Consider the following 26,720-nt stretch of genomic DNA (forward strand, 5'->3'; position numbering starts at 1 on the left):
GGATTGCTAAGACTTAAACACAGTTATGTTCAATAAACCAAACAAAATGTATTGACCTCAAAATCCACTACGTCTTGCACAGTGATTCCTGAATTAAATACATCTACTTTCTTTTCAAATATCAGTCTATTATATTTGGATTAAATCTTTATTTATTATCAGCCTTAATTCAAACAAGACAATGGAGACCCTGCTGAGGATATAAAAGGAGCTCCTTAAGGCGTTTTTCAGGGTTTTCTGCTAATGAATATCTGCTTCTAATCCAGATTTAGTCTTTGTGCGCCACAGGGACAGACAGAATCGACATATGCTGCACCTCTCGTCATTTGGAATAAGACAGAAGTGGCTAATAATCACCTTCCAGAACACGGAGTCAAAATCCGTTCCGTTGAATTTGTCAGGCATTCCGGAAGCGGTGAGTTTGGGTCCCAGGAGGGTGACGAATTCCTCGAAATCCACCAGGCCGTCTCCTAAAAAACCCACAGTGAAGTATTAGAGGAATTCTAGCATCTGTTTCAATTGAAGAGCTCAGAAGCAAAACCATTAGCAGACTCTTAATGGATTCTGTAAACAAACGGTTCTTTCTGAATGACCTGAGGTCAGGATTAAGTGAATTGGAAGCAGAAGTATTTGATGAATGCATTGTACACATATGGGCATGTAGCGGCTTTTGAGATTCTCATTCTCCAAATTGGCTTTGGTATATAAAATATGCATCCATTCCCAGTTTCAGAAGAAATGTTATCCAAATGATTAAAATACACCCATAATACTGTAATTATATTGAAATAAAAAAATGATATCAGTGTGTAAGGTTTGAATTCAATAAATATATTTTTAGTATTATTACAGTATTATTATGATCATAGGTATTTCCAAAACCATTTAATCAAAGTTTAAAATACCACCAATAAAAGGTTTGTTTGTTTGTTTTTTATTATGCATGCAGTATTTAACCAGCTTAATTATATTTAATCAACTTTATGCACAACATTGGAAGTTCGCTTCAAAGTCCACAATACCAAAAATACATAAAATATCAACTTATGTCCTATTTTTACTGAAAGTTAGGTCTATTTTATCTACACTGAAAAAAAATACTTTGCTGCCTTCAAATTTTTTGTTGAATCAACTTGGATTTACAAGTCATTTCAACTTACTATTATTTATCTTGACTAGAGAGGAGTTGTTATAACTACAGGTGAGTTGTTATAACTTATACATTTAAGTTGACTTTTCTCAACTATATTTTATAAGTTGTGACAACTCATCTCTTTTGCCATGACTTGTAAATCTGAGTTGATTTAACAAAACATTTAAGGCATTTTTTACGGCATTTATTATTTAGCAATTTAATTCAAAGCAATTTATAAAAGTGAGGAAAACAATAAAGCGATTCATCTTACACTGTTGTAGTTATTAAGCTGTTTGCCAGTAACTTACTGTAGATTGAAATTTATGTTATTTACTGGCAACAGTTTGTTCAAAGTTAAATGAATAAACATTAAAAAAGTCTTTATCTTTACAGAATAAAACATAAAAATAACAGCCTCATGCAAAGCAATCTGGGAACCAGAATTGTTTTCCTTCAGATTTTGGTTCCCAGAATGCTTTGCATGAGGTTGTTATTTTTGTTTTGTACTGTAAAGTTAAAAACTGTTGCCAGGAAATAACATAAATTTAGATCTACAGCAAGTTACTGGCAAACTGCTGCCAGTAATACTGTCAATTCTACAGAGATTTTCAACAATGTAGGGATGTAATAGGATAAGAAGGTGGTGCTAAAATTGGCCATGATATAAAATAAAAATTTTCTTTTAAATTAAGTTTATTTTATAAATGAATTAAATATTGCATTTCAATAAAGATACTTCAACACTACAAATGAAATGCTTATTCCCTGTAACCTGAGTATTATCAGGTTAATAAACGCACCGTTTATTATACATTTTTAGACTGTATCCCTTTAAAATGCACTTACATCTTACTCTGAATTTGCTTAATAAACTGATAACGTGTAAGACCATGTAAACACATATGTAAATGCATAAAAAGTTTTTTTTAATCTGAAAAATCTCACAAACGCATTCAGCTAAATCTGATCGGCACCGGTAGATTTCTACCCATTACCCCGATTTTGTGTTCATGGAAACACCTAAACCGACCTTTTCAGTTTTCTTCATACATGTCTCCGTAAAACATAAATGTCACAAACGTAAGTAAGCGTAAAGTAATGCAATTCTGCTCTCGATTCATGCAGCTGATAGGAAGATTTTATTTTGCTTGTTTTTTTCTCTTGGGTCGTTTTGCTCATCAAGAAAAAGCATCTTAATTTAAGAATGTTTAGATATTTTTACTGAAAACCAGACAAAAATAATAAGAATTTATTTTTTATTTTTTTCAGTGTGCCATGGGTTCTGAAAATGACTTTCTTTCTTAGTATTTTTGTTTTGTTTTCAGTAAAAATATCTAAAAAATCTTATATTAAGATGTATTTTCTTGATGAGAAAAATGACCTAGGAAAATAAGCCTAGTTTTTAGACCAAAAATATAAACTTTAAGTAAATTAGTGCTTAAAACAAGCAAAAAAAATCTGCAAATGAATAAAAAAAAATTCTTGAAATAAGTTAACTTTTTTCATAAACACTTAATTTAAGAATTTTTTTCTCACCCCATTGGCAGATTTGTTTGCTTATTTTTGCTTATTTTAACCAAAATTCACTTAGATTGTAACTTTTCTTAGGTAATTTTGCTTATCAAGAAAATACATCTTGATTTAAGAAATGTTAGATATTTGTACTAAAAACAAGATAAAAATACTAATTACGAAAGTCGTTTTTTGCAGTGTGCAGACAACAGAGACACAAATGTATAGTTTTTGAAGATTTCCCTTTCCCTTTAATTTTAAATGATTATGCAATCCATAAGCGGTGACATTACTGCGAGTAACCTGACAAATCTATGTATAGTCGCTTTATTGATTTGCTTGTAAACGCATGAAAGCAAGTTTCAATAACAAGCTGATTTTGACAGAGATTTCTTATTTTATGCATTTTAACACATTCATTATGATAACAGATTGCAACCATTTTAACTTTAATAGGGAAATACGACAGAGCCACTGGTATGTTTGCTTGTGTTTGCTTTCTCACCGTCCATGTCGAGTCTTTGAATGATGACCTCTAGCTCGACCTCATTGGGCATGTACCCTAGGGAACGCATGGCCATGCCAAGCTCCTGCTTTGAGATGAATCCGTTTCCATCTCTGTCAAACACCTTAAACGCCTCCCGAATTTCTAAGGAAGAAAAAAACATTCAGTAAAAATGTCAGATTTTGGAGGTGTAAACTGTGATATATATTGTGGTGCTTAATGTGATTTATATAGCCCAATATTAAAACCTTGTAAGAAATAATAACTGTAAGAGACACGTGTTAAAATCATTACAAGTGTATATAGATTTTTTTCCATAATAATTTGCTTCTTAAATACTTGGCACAGCAGCCTCATTTTACTCCTGGATTGATTTAAAGTGAAGATTTTTTTGCAAGCATCCACATAAGGTCTTGTTACAAGACATTCAAATGCTGTACGCAGGGCAGGACTTACCAGGGTGGAGGCCCCTGGGCTTGAATAAATTTTGGGCCCTACACTCTCAGAACAAAAGGTACAAAAGCTGTCACTAGGATGGTACTCTTTAAATGGGTCCTAATATTTACTATTTAGGTACAGATATATACATTTGTTCCCATTACATGCACTCTTTAGGTACAAAGGTGTACTATTTGAAAGGGTACCACCCCAGTGACAGCTTGTGTAAATTATCTTCTGAGAGTGCACACATACAGTAAACAACCTAAAATAAAAATATATCATAGAACTATATTTTAGGGAAGTTTCCCGACATGGTTTAGATTAATCCAGCACTAGGCCTATTGCTATAGGTTATTATTAGGGCATTCAAGTAGTTTTTACAAACAAACCTTACAAAAAACATTACTGGTGTGCGTCTTGAGACAATGTTAAGATATATCAGTGCAAGATGTGTTTAAATTAAGACAGATCAAACATGCATTTTAGTCTGGGACTAGGATAAGACCTGACTACTGTAGGAAACTGCCCCTATATCTCTAAAGCAGAACATAAGCCCAGTCTAAAATTAAATCATGTATTTTTAGGGCTGTCACACATTCAAATTAATCATGCACATTAAAAAATACCCCATAACAACATTTAAAATCATTGTGTAAGACTTAGCTTAAGAAAATAATAATAGTCTTGATAAACATTCACCTTATTACACACCATATAATGTTATAAACATAATCAACAAGTGTATTTTTTTGCAAATAGCGTACAAGGGGTGCAGTGTTTAAGAATGAAAAAGTAAAGATTTTAGGATGTTATTTAATAATATTGACAAGACCATCATGTTATATTAGACACCAAAAACCAAAGTAGAGAAGATGATCATTAATTTTTGCGTCTGATATGAACGTAATACATTAAAACCTTGAACGTAGATATAAAAATGAACACTTTTCAGAAGTTTAAACTGTGATTCTGTTAGCAAACATGCTGAAAGAGAAACTACAGGAAAGTTAGGCTAGCTAGTGGATTATATCAAAAACCATCAGGACATCAACATGGCCATAATTTAGTGAATCCTCACCTCCAGATGAAGTAATAAACTGGACTGATGATTTAAATGTTGACATAATCATGTGCGTTGTTAACTCTCCGGATTTTGTTATGTTTCGTAGCTCTGCTTCACTCGTTTATTTCTCCACAGAAACTGTTTGTCGCGTGAACTGCAGACTGCGAACAGATTGGATTTCATTTGGCGCTACGCAGACCGCTTGGTGATGTCAAAGAAGTACCGCGAGAGCGATTAGAAAGCAGACTTCTCTGTGTGATTTCTCGAATCGCTCTCGCGGTACTCTGATGTAATTGGTTTTGCTGTTGTTGAACCACTAGAAAACACCCGTCTGCTTTACAATCACTTTTGCGCCGTGATAATTTGATTTCATATGATGATCGGATCGCGCAGTGCCGCATGAAGTCAAATGCATTAAATACCAAATAGCCGACTGTATATGAGGTTAAACCCGCCAAAGTAGCAAGTGCAGCATGCGAATGGTGAGTGATTCAGATGTCAATTTCTGAATGAAAGTGTCAAAGGTTTGTCACACACTGTTAAGTATCCTCACGCTTTTTTAAATGGGTATACGGAAATCCTTGACCATTACTAGTGGATATACTGCGTATACCTGCGTATCACGTAAGATTACAAACAAACAAGAAAAAAACTGAGTTACAAGACCATAGCCTACTCTAGTAATCTTTTTCATACTGAGCGCTTCATTTTCGCGTTGCTCTTTCTCATTATCTGTAAAGCTCATTCATGACTCCCATTTCGCGTATTCGCTATTGTACTAGCATCTATGGGTTTCAAAAGCAGTAAACGCAGCGCGTCATATTCAGCACCAAGATGACTGACATAATATATTAACGAATTAAATGCAGCACCAAACAATTCTGCACCAACCAATAGGCTGTAAAATAAAAAATGAAAACGACTGAACAAATCAAACGAACGCAAGCAAGCACGGAGGCCCCTATTGGCCGAGGCCCCTGGGCTCAAGCCCAATCAAGCCCAATGGTAAGTCCGGCCATGGCTGTACGGTATACTATATGGCTGGTTAAAAATCTCATATTACCATATAGACATATACATCATAATTGTGTCATTTGCAATTTTCCACTTGTCATTCCATAATGTCATATTCATAATTATGAAATATGAGGCGCTCTTGGTTGCCAGATATTACTATAAATCCAGATAATATATTCAGTATTGTGTATAAACAGAAGTATTTGTGCCTTGCTTACTGTGCTGTAGGTTTGATGAATGGCTATTTGGACGTAGAGACCAAACAAAAACAACACATTGGATCTATTGCTCCCCCGAGTAAAGGAAATGAGTGAGATAATGTGAGAAAAATACAAGAAATGACGGCTCTACTGTCCAAATATGCCAACGACAACAGATGGTAAAAGCGACTTTATTGTCTGTGCTAAGGAAGTAAGCAGGTTTCAAGTGAAAATATGGTGTGTTGTCTAATTTGCTCATTTCCAAGTCAAACCATTCAGCTGCTCACAGCACATTTTGAAATAAAACTGAGTTTTAAACAAAGGTAAGATGGTACAGAGATGCTCTGCAAGTATATGTGGATGTTAAGTGGCATATTTTCAAAAAAAAAGAGAAATCAGGTATTTAAGCTTTTATATATATATATATATATATATATATATATATATATATATATATATATATATATATATATATATATATATATATATGATTGTCATGAGTTCATTCGTGATTAATCTAAACTTAATCACAAATTTTTACCTTAGTTTAACACTTTTCAAGTTTTTAAAAATCTAATCAACATGGGTGTGGACAAATATGGATAATTTATGCAAATGTATATTTATTATTAGTGAAAGAGTCAGCAAAGTAAATTTTGAGAAAAATCCTGTTAAAGATTTTTTTTACGTTCACAAACAAAATCATCCATACCTCACAGGTAAAACTAATAGATTTGGCACACACAAAGTCAAAAACAATATCTATACATGTTACATTTCTTTTTTCTTTTATGGTTATTGATTGACATTGAGACAGACACTTTTAATATCTACTGTAATGCAAGGATCTAATATAGTGATACACTTCAGATATTTTTTCCCAGCAGTTGATCAAACATTTACTTTAGACATAACAGATTATATCTGCGTGAATTCTTGTCAAAACAGATATTTCACAACTGAAATTTTGTGTGTGCATATATCTGGGTCACGCACCTGTGTGCATGCTTCAGATGTGTCAGTCAACGCAAGGAAGATCGTTTTCGAGTCGCTCTTAATTACTCTTTAAACATCAATCAGTTCTTGATCTTTATCTCTCTTAGGGGCGGGACACACCAAAGCTTTTTAACGTGGCTGAAAACGCCCGGAGGACTCCGAATGCCAGCTGTTTTTTAGCTGAGTGCTTTGGTAGCTGTGATACATACATGAGCTGTGAGCTGGTTAGTTGTTGTTATTCTTGTCCAGCCCCTCCTCCACTGTGATTGGACGGCCATGTGAGAACTGACATTGACGAGCGGAGCTTTTCACCCAAAGTTGAATCTCTTTCAACTCTCGACGCTCAGCGCAGAGATGCGACGGCCGGTGGCATAAAACCTTTGGTGTGCATGCGCCCTAACTCTTGACAATCAGCGCTGAGCGTGGAAAAAACGCAGAGCACCGGGTTTCAGCGCAGAAAAAAAACGCAAGCTGCTGGCTTATTTGAAAAATGCTGAGCTTACATTGGAAACAATTGAAAACATGCGACGACCGGTGGCGTAAAACATTTGGTGTGCACGCCCCCTAACTCTCAACACTCAGCGCTAAGTGTGGAAAAACCACAGAGCGCCGGGTTTCAGCGCTGAAAAAAAAACGCTAGCTGCTGGCTTATTTGAAAAACGCAGAGCTTCCATTGGAAATAATTGAAAACATGCGCCGGCCGCGGACATAAAAGCTTTGGTGTGCACGCCCCTAAACTCTTTTAACATCAAGCAAGTCCTGCACTTTATTTTTTCTAATTCTAAAACAGCACCAAAATTTATTCGAGATGTAATGGTTTATGACATATACTGCACCCAGCTAACAGGGGGCGATCGAAATGTTTTGTCTTTACTTTTTAGGATGGTTTGAACCCATCTAACAAATTTGGAATAAATATTGTATAACTTGTAATTGTAAAAGCATTTTATAAAAAAAAAATATTTTAAGTGTATTGAGACATTATGAATAATTGAATCAAAGTTTGAATATTGTGGTTCCTCTGGTAAAAATCAATTTGATTGAAAAGAAAATGAATCTTGCGGGTTTTAATCTAATAACAATGTCTATCAGGTACTGCCAGACCACAAAAATAGTCAAACAATTCTCCTGTCTAAATATATCCTGTATTGATTGACAACCCTGGTAATTACTGCAATGCAAAGGTGATCATTTGTCAATTTCTGTGGCCTCCTACCATTCAGATACAAGACCTACAAATCCTTACTGACCACCAGCATGTGTTACAAATATAAAAAGATGGAAAAACATTATTCACAGTGATGTTTGGCATACATATTAAACGTATAATACATTAAGCTTAATGTGAGAATTTCAAAATCACTTTAATATAAGTACATGAATGAATGATGCATCAAGGTCTTGTTTGGTACAGGCACCGTGCATGCATAAGTTATTTTGTGGCTGTCAGTCAAACACTAAAACATCTCTGAGGTCAGTTATAGAACAGGATGGAAATGAATAATAATGATGAGAAATGTGGGAAACTACTAATGCAATGTTCCTTGTGTCTCTGCATTGGGGAAACCACCTTTGCCTGTTGCTAGGCAACTGAACAACTGTTCCAGCCCTGTATTGTATGGGATGCGATTAGACTACAGCCCATCCTGCACGAGAGCGGTTGCTATTCACTGTATTTTTAAAAGTTATGACCCATTAAAAAAATAGCACGTCCTGTCAAATATAATTGATAGGACTTCTATAAATGACTCATTAAAGCAAATGTTTTATGGTTTCCAAAATTATTAAGCACATTGCAAAGCTGCAACTGTGTATCTGCGAGTCTGATTATAAAAGATTAAAAAATATTCATTATTCAACTCCGTCAACCAGGTAATTCTGAACAATGAATGTTTTATTTAGTGTTTTGTTCACATTGAGCTGAAAAGCAACATGCCTTGACCCACCTGCGGTATAATTTACATAATTATGACTTTCAGCCCAGAGCTCATAAAATGTTCATAAAAATACAATTATGCTTTCTTTTGTCTTTGAAATGACGTGAAAGATGTTTAGACTGTAGACTGTTTTTGTTTTATTTGTTCTTTCCAGTCTGATCTCTTGGGAGTTCGTGTACATAAATCCCACCCTTAACTCTATAAGAGGGGCAAAAACAAATCGTACAAAAACTAATGTGGTTGTACGGATTACTACGAATTAACCACCTTGTAAAATTTGTGCGAATTGCAATGAGATGGTGTTGGTTCCTTCCTACTAGCGATGTTCTGATCGATCGGCCACAGATCGGTATCGGTTGATCATCGCATTAAATGACTCAAACAGTACTCGATAAATTTGCAGATCTAATAACCCTATCTTTCTGTCAATGCGGCCACAATTGGAGACAATTTTTACGCAGTGCGTGCGACCTGCAAATTTTAATTTCTTTTTTCTGCCTTTATAGAGATAACGTTACTGTACGTGTATTTTCTATGAAGACAAGCTCCGGTCCTAACAGCGCGATGCGTCTTTACATCCCCATCAAACAGCGTTTACAGCACATATCAATTGCAGACATTACACCTTCATGCGGAAAGTTTATTGTCTGCATGCGTTTTAAAGTTTTGACAGTTTAAACTTTCCTTTTACTTGACGCAAAAGCACACAGACAGTAAAGCTACAGCTACGTCTTAAAGCTACAGTAACCTAATTCATCTCTCAATAAAATCACTCTCTGCATTTGCCTGAAGAACTGTTGTACTTTATACGAATGCATGTTTATTTAATTCATACGCTGAAGACTGTACAGTGTTTTATTTTTATTACTTTTTAAAAAAAATAAGCCTTTTATACGCATATAAAATTTCTCTTTGTAGAAGGAATTTTTGTTGTGCTTATTGATTTGATTCTCTATTAAAAAAAAAAACAATAATTTAGGCCACCTTATTACTGCAAGTAATATAACAAAGACAACATCTGTGATATTACTTTATTTAGAAAAAATGTTAACATAGCTTAAAATGTTAAGAGCTTGCATATCAGCTTGAATAATTGGTATCGTGCATTGGTATTGGCTGATCACAAAGACAACAAATCGGTACTCGGTATCACCGGCAAAATCCTGATCGGGGCATCCCTACTTTCGGCTCTCCTGATTTTGCCAAGTGGTTGATGTCCTCAGGCAAACATTATGTTGACCCTGGGACAATATTTCAATCAACCAATCAGATTTCAGAAATAAGATTGTTTGTTTTAAGTTTAAGCTTACAACCAGGATTAGCTGTTTCTAGATCATTGTTTTTACTTATCATGTCCCTCTGATTTTAGGGTTTGGTTATGGTTGGGGTTTGGGGTAGGTTTAGGTTTTATTTAGAAAAATGTTGTCCTTGGGTCAACACAATATGTTGCCCTGAGGACATCAACCACTTGGAAAAATCAGTTCGAGCCCCTACTTTCTTCCTTTGTCAAGTTGGTGGTATGAGACAACAAAAACAATAAAGAGTTTAAGTAAAGCTTTATATATATATATATATATATATATATATATATATATATATATATATATATATATATATAGTTTGAGGTGTCAAATTTGTGTCTACCGTGCGTAGTTGTACGCTTGAACATTTTGAGTATTTTCGCTTCATTCGAGCGTGAAAGCTTTTCGTGAAATTGTAGTCATCGAGACATTCGCGTTATGGGAGGGGCTTCTGCAACCCGCTCGCTTCCTGTGATCACGTCACTACTAGAGCATAGTCCTGTTGGTTAACGTGAAAGAAGTTACCTGTAGACTGTTTTGTTTAATTTGTTCTTTCCAGTCTGATCTCATGGGATTTCGTACGTGTACAAGTAAATTAATCCCACCCTTAACTCTATAACGTCACGGGAAAAAGCAAATCGTACAAAACCGATAAGGTTGTACGGATTACCACGAATTAACCACATTGTAAAATTTGTATGAATTGCAACAAGATGGTGTTGGTTCCTTCCTACTAGGGATGCTCCGATCGATCAGCCACAGATCAGTTTTGGTTGATCATCGCATAAATGACTCAAACAGTACTTGCTAAATTTGCCGCAGTGCATTTACCCTCCAAAGTTCAGATTTTTGAACTTGTGTGTTTACTGCAGTGACGCTCTAAATGTGCTAATGAGGCGGAATCGCATACCGTGCCGCGCTAAACGGCTCATTCACGCCGCGAGACCTCTAGACCCACGTCAACCGTCTTTACATTGACTTAACATTGATATCACTCGCGCTTGACGCCTCTACTCTAAATGTACACAAGTTGTCACTTTGATGGTACCTTTTAAAAGGTTGTAATATGTACCATTTTGGTACCAATGTGTACATGTGAGGTACCAATATGCACCTTTTAGGAACATGACAACTTTTGTACCTTCTTGTACCATTTTTTCTGAGAGTGTGAAAACAGATTTAAGAAATTGAGTTTACTTTTAAAGGAATTGCAAGACATTTTTAGGAAGTTAAAAACACAACCATGACTTTAGACGTTTTAGTAAATGAGTAAAAGTAAAAGTTTGAGTAAAATTCTGAGGTTTGTGAGTTTGTTTGTTTTTTACTGCAAACTTATTTTTATAAGCTATAGATTAAAATGCAGCCAAGCATATTTGTTTTACAGTTTTTCTGATGTGTTAAAACACTAAACCCAGTCCTCTGAACCAAAAACCCAGTAGCCTAAACCCATTTGTCAAATAATAAATTCTTTTGGATAAACCTTTAATGAGCATAGGTAGTTAGACGCTGTTTGTAAAACTCATGCACTCTTTCTGCAAAACTCTAAACACCAACTTCTCCCTAAAACACATTAAACACTGCAATGCGTTTGCTTTGCAAAATGCTAAACATAGGCAGTTGAACACAACTACAACACAGATATCATCAAGTAAGGAAAAAGTCTAAGAAAAAGAGAAAAAAAACTGCTGAAAAAACTACTTGCAGTAGACAGGAGCGGGGCACAACCTAACGCTTTTTAGTTTTGGCTCAATCATTAAAAATGTTTTGAGTTTGATTTAATTTTATTTTTACACAAGCAACACACACATCTCTGCTACAAATGAACATTTGAAGTTTGTTTCTAGTACTTACCATTCTTGGACAATTACACCAAACGTGACAGAAGTGCAAACGTTACAACTTACCCCATAGGTGGGGTTAATTGTAACAGGCAGGGGGTTAGTTGTAACGCTTGCTAAAAATTAAGTTTGCAGACAAATATTTCAATACTAATACTTTATTCTTGAAGTGGATATTGATTATATACAGTATCTATCTATAATAAACACATTTTATTTTAAAAAATTAGTGCTGGTTTTGAGAAATGTGTTTTAGCAATTTAGAAAAAATCTCAAACCACACGCATTTATTGGGACTCTCTAAGGACCTCCAGAAAAAGGCCTTGCTCGCTGTTTGAGTGTGACAGCTTTTGATGTAGTTTGCCTCTGAATGTGCTTTAGTTAGTTTTTTGCAAAATATTAAATAAATAAAATGAGCAATGTTTGGCAATGTTCTGATATAACAGTCAAAACACAGTTTTCGCTAAGAGGAACAGATGCATATATCACAGTCCAAGATGACAAAGAACTACAAAGACAGAGATGAATTAAAAGTTTTCAAAGAGAGCTAATTAATCCTTTTTCACTATTAACTTTTTTGTGAGATTAAGCAGGGAGAGAGAGCGAGCGAGAGAGAGAGAGAAAGAGAGAGAGAGAGAGAGAGAGAGAGATGCCTCTCACTTGTCCGTCTCGAGCTTCATATCTGATGATCATATGCCCCCGGGTTTGCTATTACAGTAACTGTTATTACATTAGACATGATTACATTGTAATTCTAGAGTTTAATTTTAGCGCTTCATTATTACAGATCCTATAGTTGTGTGAATATTTCACCAGCATTCGTTTTTACCATGCACATGATTTTTCTTTGACTGGGGGAACACAGAAGTAGAGGAAGTATACAGAAAAATATTAATTCTGCTTATACAAACATGACGGGTGCTGCCAATCTTAAAAAAAATAGCAACAAACACCTGTACCAGTGGCGAGGTTACATAAGGGCCAGGGTGGCACTGGCCCACGGAGATTGACTGCTGGCCCACCCAGTCAGAACAAGAGACACAAATATTTTTTTGGAAAAGCAGAAGAAATCATGCATAAATTATAATCTCTTTAATAATAATCGCTCAAATACGCATCATTCAGAAATAAATAACTTTAGAAAGTTTAAGTTTATTTGTATGTGTTTCCAAACCTTTCTAAACCATTCAAGCCATTTTAGCAATTTAAAGGAAAACACCACTGTTTTTCAATATTTTGCTATATTCTTACCTCAGCTTAGACGAATTAATACATACCTATCTTTTTTCAATGCGTGCACTTTTAATCATTGAACAGCGCCTTGTGAATGTGTTAGCATTTAGCCTAGCCCCATTCATTCCTTAGGATCCAAACAGGGATGAATTTAGAAGCCACCAAACACTTCCATGTTTTCCATATTTAAAGACTGTTACATGAGTAAGTATGTTGGCACAAAATAAAACTTTTGTTTGGATACTAAGGAATGAATGGGGCTAGGCTAAATGCTAACACGTTTAAGAAGCGCTGTACAAAGATTAAAAGTGCACGCATTGATTAATCCATAGTTGAGTAAGAACATAGTAAAATATAAAAAAAAACGGTGGTGTTTTCCTTTAAGCGCAAGATGATGTTGAAGTGAGCTGTTTTCTGTGTTTTGTGTGCACACAGATGCACACACATACTCAAATACACACACATGCAGAATCTCTATGTGCTTGACAGGACAAATACACGCAAAATTATCTGGAAATACCACAAGTATTCTCAAAAGAAAGTTATGTCTTAAAGTGAACACAAACATTTCAGAAAGATATCAGATGTGTGTCAGTATATGGATCAGTGCTTTTTAGGGACGCACCGAAATGAAAATTCTTGGCCGAAAACAGCAGAAACCAAGGCCGAAAACCGAAACACCGAAAAATTATTATGCCAATTATAAGTACCATTGAATTTATGGCTATCACTGTGTACTAACTTTACTAGGGGTGTGATGGATCCCCAAACTCACGGTTCGGATCACATTACAGTTTTTGAGGCAGGGATTGAATTATTTTTTGGATCAGCAAAAAGGGGGTGGGAAAAATCTAAAAAAACAGCATCAAGCAAAACATTCTGGGAAATAAAATCTGAAGCAAAAAACAGAAAAAGGTTGATGATGATTTCTGATTCCCAGAATGCTTTGCATGAGGCTGTTATTGTATAGTTTTATTCTGTGAAGATAAAGACTTGTTAATATTTAAAATTTATTTAACTTTAAACAAACTCTTGCCAGTAAATAACATAAATGTAAATCTACGGTAAATTACCGGCAACCCAGCTGCAATAACATTGAAATTTCTACGGAATTTTTTTACAGTGTGGCTTAAAAAGCATTCGTAATAGGGTGACCAGATTTTTAAAATGAAAAACAGGGACATTTCCTAGTTCCCATAGTTTCCATAGTTTATCAGCATTTATTAAGCTTTGTTCATGCCAATAAAATAGTTTATGTTTGTGCATAACCTCATATATTAACATATTAGTAAATGCTAAACGTAGCATGAAGATGAATAAATGCTGTAGAAGTATCTCTCATTGTTAGCTAATGCATTAACTACTGTTAACAGATACAACGTTATTACAAAGTGTCAATGATGAATTCATACTCGCTCAATCTACCGATAATTATTATGACATCACAAAGTGCTCGAATGGAGTTCTGCAATCCTTCTCAAATCCCCACTGCTGTCTCTTTGTTGTTGTGGGACAGATACGGAAGCTCTGCGTTTAATCCCGGTGTCCCTTTAAAAGTCCTGAGAGCTTGAAAGCGCTTGCAGGATCTCTATCATCTGAAGCCCGGGTGCTTCTAATACACACTGAAGCCTGTTTGATGTATGAAGGTGCAGTTGCACTTCAAAGCTGTAATGTGGTTCACGGTTCTCATGGACACGCTATCGAGAGAGGAAGACATGAAAGTGCATGTGTGAGGTTAAAGAACTGCTGTTACCCTTCAACACAAACAACTTTGCTTTTATTAATGCACTTAAAAACGAACAAATGACAGCCATAATGCATTGTGTTTGAATGTATTATGAGACAGACAGACAGACGGATAAAGAGATAAATAATTTCATTATCAAATTTAATCTACTCAAAATATGAAGTTCTTAAAAAAACAATACAGTGTATGTATTAATTCCCAGCAAGGCTTTTAATGACTCCTGTCCCTCATTCATGTCAGCTCTATCCCATAATCTTTCTTTTTCCTTGTGTTGATCTGTCAGTCACGTTCAGCCCCGTCCACAACAGGCTTCCCGTCTTTTTAAATCAATTTCTAAAGAGACAGTCTCAAACTTTGTGCATTGACAATGAGCGTCTATCTTCATGTGTTTGTGTCTGTGTGCTATGGACTATTTTTAAACATCTATGGCAGGCTAATCCATCTTGTGTGGTAAGAAGACCCAGCAGATCTGAATATTACAGTAACCATATTTTAACAAGACTCTGGAGTATTCACGCAAGCATTTAATACATGACCAGACTGCTGTGTTGTACTTGCTTAACATTCTTATGCTACAAACCTCAAGAGGAGGATAAATCACACAGGTTTTAAAAGTTGAGCAAAAGTGGAAGCATTTGCCTTGTAATTACCTGAATAAAGGCTTAAGCATGTGTTTATAGTTAACTACATATTGTATTTTTGTTTTCTTTTTATCAAGCTGCAATCCGTAACTTTTTTAAGTAAAAAATAAATAAAAATCAGTTAAGTAAATACATCAAATGTCTGTGTTCAAAACCATCTCCTTGCGTTACACGGATTCGCAGCGGTACACTGTAAAAATGAGCTGTAATTATGCAGCAGGTTGCCAGTAACTTACTGTAGAAGATAAAGACTGAAAATGTTTCATGTTCATTTAACTTTGAACTTTACAAATGTTGGCCCATATTGATAGGATAGCATCTTGCAGTTGATGGAGATTTGTGGGATGCACATCCAGGGTACGAAGCTCCTGTTCCACCACATTCAAAGATGCTCTATTGGGTTGAGATCTGGTGACTGTGGGGCCATTTTAGTACAGTGAACGCATTGTCATGTTCAAGAAACCAATTAAAAATGATTCGAGCTTTGTGACATGGTGCATTATCCTGCTGGAAGTAGCCATCGGAGGATGGGTACATGGTGGTCATAAAGGGATGGACATGGTCAGAAACAATGCTCAGGTAGGCTGTGGCATTTAATTGATGCCCAATTGGCATTAAGGGGCATAAACCGTGCAAAAAAAAACATCCCCCACACCATTACACCACCAGCACAGTGATGATAAGGGATGATGGATCCATGTTCTCATTCTGTTTACGCCAAATTCTGACTCTGAATTTTGAGACTCATCAGACCAGGCAACATTTTTTCTGTCTTCAACTGTCCAATTTTGGTGAGCTCGTGAAATCGTAGCCTCTTTTTCCTATTTGTAGTGGAGATGAGTGGTACCCGGTGGGGTCCTCTGCTGTTGTAGCCATCCGCGTTAAGGTTGTGCGTGTTGTGGCTTCACAAATGCTTTGCTGCATACCTCAGTTGTAACGAGTGTTTATTTCAGTCAAAGTTGCTCTTTTATCAGCTTGAATCAGTCGGCCCATTCTCCTCTGACCTCCAGCATCAACAAGGCATTTTCGCCCACAGGACTGCCGCATACTGGATGTTTTTCCATTCTTTGTAAACCCTAGAAATGGTTGTGCGTGAAAATCCCAGTAACTTAGCTGATTGTGAAATACTAAGACCGGCCCGTCTGGCACCAACAACCATGCCACGCTCAAAATTGCTTAAATCACCTTTCTTTCCCATTCTGACATTCAGTTTGGAGTTCAGGAGATTGTCTTGACCAGGACCACATCTCTTAATGCATTGAAGCAACTGCCATGTGATTGATTTATTATGAGAAATTGAACAGCTGTTCCTAATAATCCTTAAGGTGAGTGTATATGCACAATATAGCACTGCCTCTCATCACAGCATAAATGTACACTAAGAAATAAGTCATATTATTAAAACTGATTTCAGGACATTGAGATCACCCCACATTCAGCTGCATGTGTTTATAGGAACATGAAAAATGTGACACTGAATCAGTTAAATAAAACACGATCGCATTTGTTCGTTCTCTCCCTGATAACTGCGATATGATGGAAGTTTGACTAGTGGTGCAAAGCAGATGTCAGCAGTCATTGTCAAACATTCACAAAGGATTGCTGAGCTGCTGTCGAAGAAATTGCTCCTAAAATCTGTCATGGGATTTGAGAGAGAAGGAGAGAGATAAAAGTTTCAAGACTCTCCTGCTTTTTTGACATCTACTGCTTCCGTGTACTGCCAGCCCCCAAACGTCCTACATTGTTAAACCTCACATTCCTCGCAGTTTTTACCAAAACGTGATTTGATCTAGCTGTTTGTGACCTGTATGAACTTACGCCCTCATAACGCCCACAGTCAGCGTTAAGCCCTACCTTACAAAACCAAACGTGATTCACAAGCGCATGCAGATGAAGCGTTCCTCCGGATAAGTCCCTCAAGCACCAATTGGGCTGTCAGTCAGGATTTCGACTGATGTTCTGCCTAATCCTTATAAACATAAACATTACAACTTGACATGCCACACAACAATATGGACGCTCTTGCTTATGGCTTTGGGTAGCATCTATAAAAGTCTTCTTATGAAGTCTGAAACTAAGTATTTACAATATTATAATGTATAAATCATTCACATTAAATAATTTAGCAGGATGCTTTTCTATAAAGCTCTTGCAAAATATGAGCATAAGTAATTTATACAAGAGGCGTTAAAGTTGTACAGTTTCTAAAGAGAAGCTAATGGTGTATCATACACAAGGGCTTCCGGTTATTGTAAGCTTTCCATATGGTAATATTGCATGTACTGTATGTTGTAATGTATATTTTAGTCTCACAGCTGTTTGTGCTATAGTCTGATTGATTCATCTTTATGGACACGATTTTACTTTGCATGACTTTCAATGTAATGTTTTTCAATAGGAAGTCTCTTTATGCCTGAATCACGTTTTTCTTTCTGCCATTCAGGATGCTCTATTTTTTTTCATTTGTTATTCATTTAAAACAACATTGCATCTTAATTTTTACAATAGGTTAGGGTGTCTCAAATCTGATGGGGCATACACACCAAACGCGAGTTCAATGATTTGCGCGAGTAGATTTAAAGTCAATGCAAAGATGCGATCAGACGCGTCTTTGCGCGGGCCGATGCGATTGACGCTATTCGCCTCAAACGCATGAGCGAAAAATTTGCATGACACGAAGTTAAATCTTGCGAGTAATCTAGAGCGAGTGATGCGATGCCTCGCATTTGGTGTTTACATAGCATAATAGTACCAACGAGCCATTTCCACCATTACTATGGCGAACACACCAGCTCAAACTATCCCGTCAACTAAGTGGCATCATAAAATGAGAAATTCGTGTCCATGAATACAACAGATACGACAGATTTAAATTTCATGACTATAGCTGCGTTTCTATTAAAGATTTGCGCACAATTTTTGTGTCATTTTCTAAATGTCGACAATAACTATTTTGAAATGACAGCGTTTCTATTAACCCTTGTATTGTGTTCGATTTTTGTGTCAGGCCACATGAAGTCGACCACACCTCTTCTATCTTGTCCTCCAACCAAACATATCGCGCCATATTTAAAGAAAATCATGTGACTTTTACGATCTGAAAATGCAAAAAAAAATTCCATTGTAGTTTGGCGATGTGATCGTTTTTGTAATTGTCTTAAAAACCACCTCACCAAAACTTTTTTGCCAAATATGGTAGTTAATGTAAAATTGCTGTGTTTCCATTTTCAATTTGCTATTTCAATTGCTGCAAAACATCTGTGTTTAGTGTATTTTAAGATCACTATATCTTTATAGTTTTGCCTTCTGTTTACTTTAACACTGTGTAAAAAGCTCATTCTCATTGTGGTCTTCAACACATTAACACGCAAACCACTGATGTATTTGTGATGTTATCTGAAATAAACAAGCCTGCAACGGTACTGATGTTGTTAGTATCTCATTAGCAATTTCATGAATGCGTAAATAGCTTTCAAACCTCAAATTAAAATAGCAAGTTTAATCTTGATCAACCGTCGACTAGACTGTCTGGACATGTAGACTGTAATCCGTATTTCACCAGTCCCAATAGAGTTAAAACAACCTATATAGGAAGCCACTCATCTCTTAACAATAGTCTACTGTCTGTACTCTACCTTCAATATAAAAATTCATCTGTGGAAAAAATGCTACAAGTGCGCTATCTGCACATAAATGTCAAGCCTCTTGTTTTGATGTTTGAGTATGATGGCTAATTTTTGTTATACTGTAGGTCAGTGACAGGTTTTGAACTTACATTCTGTCATGAAGGGGGAATCAGGACTACACCCAGTGTGATCTCATTATCTGGTATTTAATGTTTTTATTTCCATTATTTGCAGAAAACTGAAACCCGATCTTTTCAGATCTTGAATACGGCAAAGAAAACAAGTTTATATTCATTTTAAAGGGGACATTTCACAAGACTTTTTTAAAATGCCCAAAAAGAGTACATATGTGAAGTTCTACTCAAAATACCATATAGATCATTTATTATAACATGTTAAAATTGCCACTTTGGTGTGAGCAAAAATGTGCCGGTTTTGGGTCTTTGCATGCAAATGAGTTGATCCCTGCACTAAATGGCAGTGCAGTGGTTGGATAGTGCAGATTAAGGGGCGGTATTATCCCCTTCTGACATCACAAGGGGAGCCACATTTCAGTGACCTATTTTTTCACTTGCTTGCAGAGAATGGTATACTTGCAAGTTACTGGGTTGATCTTTTACGCATTTTATGGGTTGATACAAGCACTGGGGACCCAATTATAGCACTTAAACATGGAAAAGTCATATTTTTGTGATATGTCCCCTTTAAAGAACACATTAATAATGTTCTAAAATGAATTTTTGATTGGCAAGTTTATGTCACTCCCAAGGTTTGCTTTTGTTAAAATTCAAAAGAAACTAGGCTGAATTGGCCACAGTACAGTATAAATGATTATTAAAGGCAAAACAGCATATGTATATTTTTTACTTTTAAGCTAAAACTGATATTGTACAAATAAGAGTTCATCCAAATATTAAAAGGCAGTGTGCTAGAACAGCACTTCATGAACTGATAGCTATGAATACTAATACGATCACACTGTCCAATAAGAGTCTATTCAAATGATCCTGTCTGTTGCAGTCCAAATATATTGTTTTGATCTCCACGCTACAAATGCCGTTAATAAAATGGCATTCTGTTTGAAAAATGGGGGTCTGGAAGACCATTTTGGAAAAGCGCTGGAGCAGAACCTCCTCTACTCCTCACCAGTGGGTATGAGGATAATTGAAAATCAGACTCTGTGTGTGTGTGTGTGTGTGTGTGTGTGTGTGCGTGCGTGCGTGCGTGCGTGCGTGCGTGCGTGTGCGTGCGTGTGTAAATTGTCCCTCCTGTACTACACATACAATACTCCATGAAACAACTTGCCCTTACAGAGCAAGCATGAGCAACTTTCAATGCATTAAGGACAGAGATGCTGATAAGTTTAAAACATGACAAGAAACATAAAAACATGACAAGAAAAATAGTAGGGTAAAAAAAAAAGATTTACAGTAATTTGTCAGAATTTATTGCAACTCTCTAAATTAATAACTCTTGCTTTTAAAAAATGTGACCCGGTCTGTAAAAACCCAGCTCAAGTCATTTTTGTGCTTTACTGTTTGTCTACACAAAATCAACATGCAAAAAAACATCCTGTGAAAATATAACCTTGATAACTTTAAAGGGCACCTTTTTCATTGCAAAAAAAACTGTTATTTTGTGTATTTGGTATAATACAATGTATTAAACATTATTTTCCACATACCAAACATTTTTGTAGTCTTCCTGAAATGCACAGATTTTGTACAAAGCGCATCGATCTGAAAAGCGCTGTGTCCCTGATTGGCCAGCTAATCTGTATGTTGTGATTGGCCTGAATACCTCGGACGTCAAATAACTAAAAAAACGAAAATAACTAGCTTCCGGTAACACCACTTGAAATGTGTTAGTCTGAAAAATCATGGACATATGCATCTCGGACGGCTTGGGGGGAGTAAATCATGGGTTTACAGTTTTTCTCAGTTGCTAAAACACTAAACCCTATTGTCTGAACCAAATGCTCAGTTGCCTGAACCCACTGATTGAATCAATCACTCTTTTGGCAAAACCATAAGCACTTTTCACCTGTTTAGACACAACTTGCCAACACATTGTCATTGTGATGCACCCGTGCTGCAAAATGGTGAGCACAGATGACAAAAGTCAAACACAATTACAGCACAAGTGTCAGAGCTACTGTAATTGACCATGTTCTGCACAAGATTTCTGTTTTGTCTTTTTGTACAAGTGATAAATACAGTTTTATTTTTTGTTTGATGCTGCCACGCCCTCATGTCACGTCAGGTCAGTTTGCAAAGCTTTTGTAGTGTAAACTCACATGTGGTTAAATGTGTTAAAACTATCCACCTATTTATCTGATCTGAGGTACTGAACACAATGTTTTAAGTTTTTTTCTGAATTCTGGCGCAAACACACGGTGTACAGGGCTATTTTTAGCCTTTCATTGATAAAACTAAAGCAGCCGATCTCTGCAGTTTCATTTTGCAAGCGTGCGAAGGTTGCATGATCTTATTTCATCAATTGCGCTGAAAATTCAGAGAAAGCTTTGACATACACATATACAAAACACTGTGCAGCATGTTTACTTACAACACAAGCAGACTCTGATATAATATTAGTTTGCGTCCATATAAACTCATAATTACTCCCGCTCGCATTTAAATGACAAGGTGCAAAGTAGTTTCTTCTTATTAAAGAAGACAGGAATGTTCATCTGACAGCGAGTTTCATTTTATCAGGTATATGCGTGTACCATATTTTTCCACTGGCAGCACAACTTACATGGCAGGGCATCTTCGGGTTCAAGGTCAGATATTATATTTCATAAAAGTCTAGTCTAAAAATGGCATAGCATTTTTTTGTGCTTTCAAAAAAATTAAAAAGGTAAAAATCGAGAATTGAATCAAATCGTGACCTTAGAATCGAATCGAGGATTTGGAGAATCGTGACACCCCTAGTATGCATTCATACGATTTAGCGAACTCGTAAAATGTACAAATTGTCGTGAGATCAGGCTGAATGTTAGATTCAATATTTTGATGATCTCTCTTAATATCAGATTTTATCTTACGTGAAAAGCTTACTGGTCAGTTAACTTCTCTACCAGCCAAGAGAAAATACAGGGTAAGAGAAAATAATATGACAAAATAATAAGTCTACCTTTGTTGGATTTTGCTTTTCTCAGCTTCATCTGATCATAAAGGATTCAACAAGTGTTGTTATTAAAAAACATATGAATAGAAATGTACTGCTTATCTGTTCTGCACACTTCGAAATGGAGACAACTATCCACTTTAAATCGGAGACGATACCTCACACAGCATAAAGTACAACATATACTAAACTCTCAAAGTCTTCACGCTGACTCACACGAACCTACTCATAACAACCTGTTCACAAAACTAAGATGTGATATGAAAAATATCAATGATGAAAGATAAAAGTTGTTATGCGAAACATCAATACAGCTCTCGACTCCATCTCCACTCGTTTCTGAACCAGTGAGTTTGTGGGAAGGGAAATATGATGGAGGGAGAGAAAAAAGAAAGCTGAAGTCGGCTGGTTGAATGTTTGTTTGCTCTGCTGTTTGTCTGTCAGTGAGACACCTTCGAGTGAATCACTCTTCTGTTTGTGTGTCTATTTCTAAACACCTCTGCATGCCAAACAGCTGTTTGATCTCTCTTTACCAACACACAGAGAGGAAAACATTTCACTACATGCAGAATTTAACCAAACCATGATGCTGCTCTTGCAGGTAAACAACAGAATAAACGTGTTTTATTTCACTCGGACCATTCATCATCGTGACTGAAAGGAACAGCTCACCCGAAAACTATTTACTCACACTGTATTTACTCCAAACCTGTATGACCGTCTTTATTCAAAGGAACAAAAATGGAAAGTTCATGAATTTCTATGCAGTGTAATGAACAGAACTGGAGCTTTCAGAAATCTTTAAAAAGGACACTGAACTGAAACACCATATATAACCATATTTACAGTCTTGTGAAGTCAAAATCGTGACATCCACTGACTCTTATTGACACAATGAATGTTCATTAAAAAAGGAGTGGTGATGTCTATATTTCTAAATGAATCATTTGATTCAGTTCATAAAATTGGTTTGACTATGTTACTGATGAACTGGATTAAAAATCGAAGTATTCGAAAATAAGAAGTCCGTAGCCTGGTTTCCATTACAGATCTGCTTTCGCAAAATTTTCAAATGTCAAAAAATGATTACAGAATTATGGTGTTTCCGTTATTCTGTGTTATGCGACTAAACCATAATTTTCCCTCTCGCAATCAATCATTCCAAAATTCATGCTAACTGATTGGGAAGATTACTTATCACAGTGTTTAATCGAAGGAGACACAGGCATGTTATCCAAGCGACAATGGCAAGAAAGACCATTTTATCTAGGGGGTAGCCACGTACAAGGCATCAGGTGTGTTCGAGATCATCCGGCGCTGCGCAGACCGATTTGTGAGGTTTGCCGCTTGTAGTCAGGGGGGGAACTGAAGACGGAGCCATCAAGCCGGACACCTGCTGCTTGCCGTAGCCGTGCGCCGTTTTTCCTTGTTTTTAATCGCAAATGAAGTGAATTAGATGCTGAATTTGATAAAAACAAACATTTTAATAAAAAGTTCCAACCAGAAACATTTTATTTCAAATATTTTAATTGCTGATTATACTGTATACCGGAAAATAACGGGAAACAAGCCTATATTATTAAAATACCAATAGAGTTATTTTCATTTTTATTTTATTACACGACACAATACAACATATTTAAGCATATTAAAGTGTTTTTTTCCTGTTTTAAAACATGAATTTATAATGTTTATTAGTGGAACTAAAGGTTGGATTAAACTTGAAACGCAGGTGATCGTTGTCATCAGTGAGGCGACCAATCACGTAAAGCTGTTACGTCATCACAACTCCATGCAGCCGCTCTGGAGAAGCTGCACCGGCTGAGCTAGCCGGCTACCCTCGAAACGCTCTCGCGGTTCTTAAAAACCATATGACACAGTCACGTGCCTGCAGCGCCAGCTTAAGTCGGACAAAGTTACTAACCGGAATGCACTGCTTCAAGTCAGCCGCTGATCGGTCTGCGCAGCGCTGCATGAAGTCGAACACACCTATCTTTAAAGAAGGATCATGTGACCTCTACGCACATCAGGTGACCTTTAAATGGGTCATTCTACAGAAACGTCCACTTTTGGTATGGCAAGATGTCTTAAAATGTATTTCTTTTTTGTCACTGGTGTTACCTTACTTCTTCAGCAATATTAAAGGTGAAATATTATATTATAAAAAAATTAGCTTTAAAGCTTCATTCTTAAGTGTAGCAGAATCCAAAAAATTTAAATGTCTCATCATGTCACATGTAAAAGATTGTATTTAATGTGAAAGAAAAAAAACAGAGTAACACCAGTGACACAACAAATCACCAGTGACTGGTGTTACTGATCTTCACTGCTGTTACCCATAAGGAAGGTAACACCAATGACAGTAACACCAGTGACAATTTTCATGAAAACTGCATTTTACAAAATTTCTGCTGCAAAGTATCAAACCACATGTTGTCAATCATTGTATATTCACTAAATTAAGTAGTTTGATCCATTTGTATTCTAGTTTTTGCAATTCCCAAACAATAAGGGAGGTCATACCAGTGACTTAAACTAAAAGCTTCGTATGAAATCATGAGATAAATGAGAAGATTTCTGATAACTGAAAAGAGACAGTGGATTTATATGGGCGTCTCTTCATAGATCTCCAGGAAATTGAAAGAAGGAAGTCAAGTGATGTCATCAGTGTGATTTTGATTTAAAAATAAGAGCTTTTTGGTTAAACGGTAACACCATTGACACAACTCCAGGGGACCACTACTTTCATTATATATTTTATAATATTTATTTAGCATTTTGTCTTTTAATGTAATTTGCATCATATATGTGATGGTTATGGACTCTAATTGTATTTTAAATGGAAGAAAACACTGTTTTTGATCTCAAAATAAAGCATTTTCCCTCTGTACATCAGCTGTGTCGTCATCAGCCGCTCGGAGCCATCCCGGTTGTTCGCAAATCGCTTTTGCGGGACTTTAATGACATACGTCACATGCCGTCGTTGCCAGCTCAAGTCAGACAAAATTTCTAACCGGCATGCACTGCTTCAAGCCAGCCACCGATCGGTCTGCTCAGCGCCGTATGAAGCTGAACACACCTTATTTGTGTTGCAGTTTTGCAATATATTCCTTTTTTAATCCACCTCATAAATAAAAACTTTTTTGCGATATATATGGGAGTTTTGGCGTTTTTCCACTGGGCGTATTTTCAATTTGAAGGGTAATGGAAATGCTATTACTGACTAAATGTGCTAACTAGAGGAAAAGATTATTAATGAGTGACAATTGTAACTTTAGACCAGTGGTTCTCAAACTTTTGGGCATGCATTCTTTTATGGCCCCCCCAAAAAATGTATGACATAAAACATTCAAAAAATAAAATTTTAATTAAACAAACATATGTGGTGCTTTTGGTTAGTTGGTTTAATTACACAGAGTTTATGATAAATTAATGTATTTTATAAAATATCATTTAACTGGGGCGTCCCAGGCCCCATCTCAGGCCCCCAGTTTGAGAACCACTACCCTAGACCACAAATCTAGACCAACGCTTGGTCATTTGTTTTTTCAAAACTATGCATAAGCCCTTTGTCATAATAATGTACATGCTGGTTTGGAAAACAGGCACTGTATCATAAGATAACAAATAGCATTCTTATAAGCATAATTTGCAACATTTATCAGGAAACCCAGCCTGTAAAATTTTACAGCGTAATAAACCAATTTTCAAAAGGCAAAGAAGGGAAATTTGAGCATGGCTTTCTAAATAAGAAAAACTTGTGTAAATTATTCTCTTGGACATTAAATAAATAATGATTTTTACACATACCACAACAGAAATGCACTTTCAAAACCCTGCAGACTTCTACTATGATCCCAAGCTGTCACTGAGGCAATACCCTTAAAAAAGTCATAAATATTCAATCATATTTTGTCCTAATACATATCTTTTGGTATCAATATGTACCTCTGAGCTACTATTATGAACTCTTTAGGCACAAAGGTGTACTTTTTAAAATGGTAGTGCCCCAGTGACAGCTAAGGACCTATTTACCATTGTTTTCTGACAGTGAATTGTGTCAACACAACTTTGCTTGTTTTTATTTAATATTAATTTAAGCTATATGAGAAATGCTGTACAGCCTTTAGTAAAACATCAGTGCATCGGTCCAGGATGGGCTGTCGGGGCGCCCTTGATCAAGAGGAGCTGTCGTGCTCTCGCAGACAGCAAATATCAGCCACACTTTCCCGTGACAATGAGCTCACTGATGAAATCCATCCACAGCACCAAATCTAATCACTGCTTTATTTCCTCCTGCCAACCCATTTTAATGATGAACCAAACAAGCCTGGTGTTTGAATGTCAAGCAGTGGCACAGATCGTGTGGCGCGCGGTCTCAAGGGCAGTTGGCATC

The 26,720-nt window shown here is 36.2% G+C and overlaps 1 protein-coding gene across 1 annotated transcript in view; it reads right to left on the reverse strand.

Moving 5' to 3' along the window:
- cabp7a (calcium binding protein 7a) overlaps positions 1-26,720 on the reverse strand; it is a 47,684-nt gene that overhangs the window by 17,040 nt on the left and 3,924 nt on the right. Inside the window, exons 2-3 of the mRNA XM_065250942.2 lie at positions 3,153-3,296; positions 358-470 (exon numbers count right to left, since the gene is read on the reverse strand). Coding sequence (XP_065107014.1) covers positions 358-470; positions 3,153-3,296 — 257 coding nt within the window. The remainder of the gene's footprint in view (positions 1-357; positions 471-3,152; positions 3,297-26,720) is intronic.

The sequence above is a fragment of the Paramisgurnus dabryanus genome, chromosome 5 (assembly GCF_030506205.2).
Source record: "Paramisgurnus dabryanus chromosome 5, PD_genome_1.1, whole genome shotgun sequence".
In the NCBI taxonomy this organism is placed as follows: domain Eukaryota; kingdom Metazoa; phylum Chordata; class Actinopteri; order Cypriniformes; family Cobitidae; genus Paramisgurnus; species Paramisgurnus dabryanus.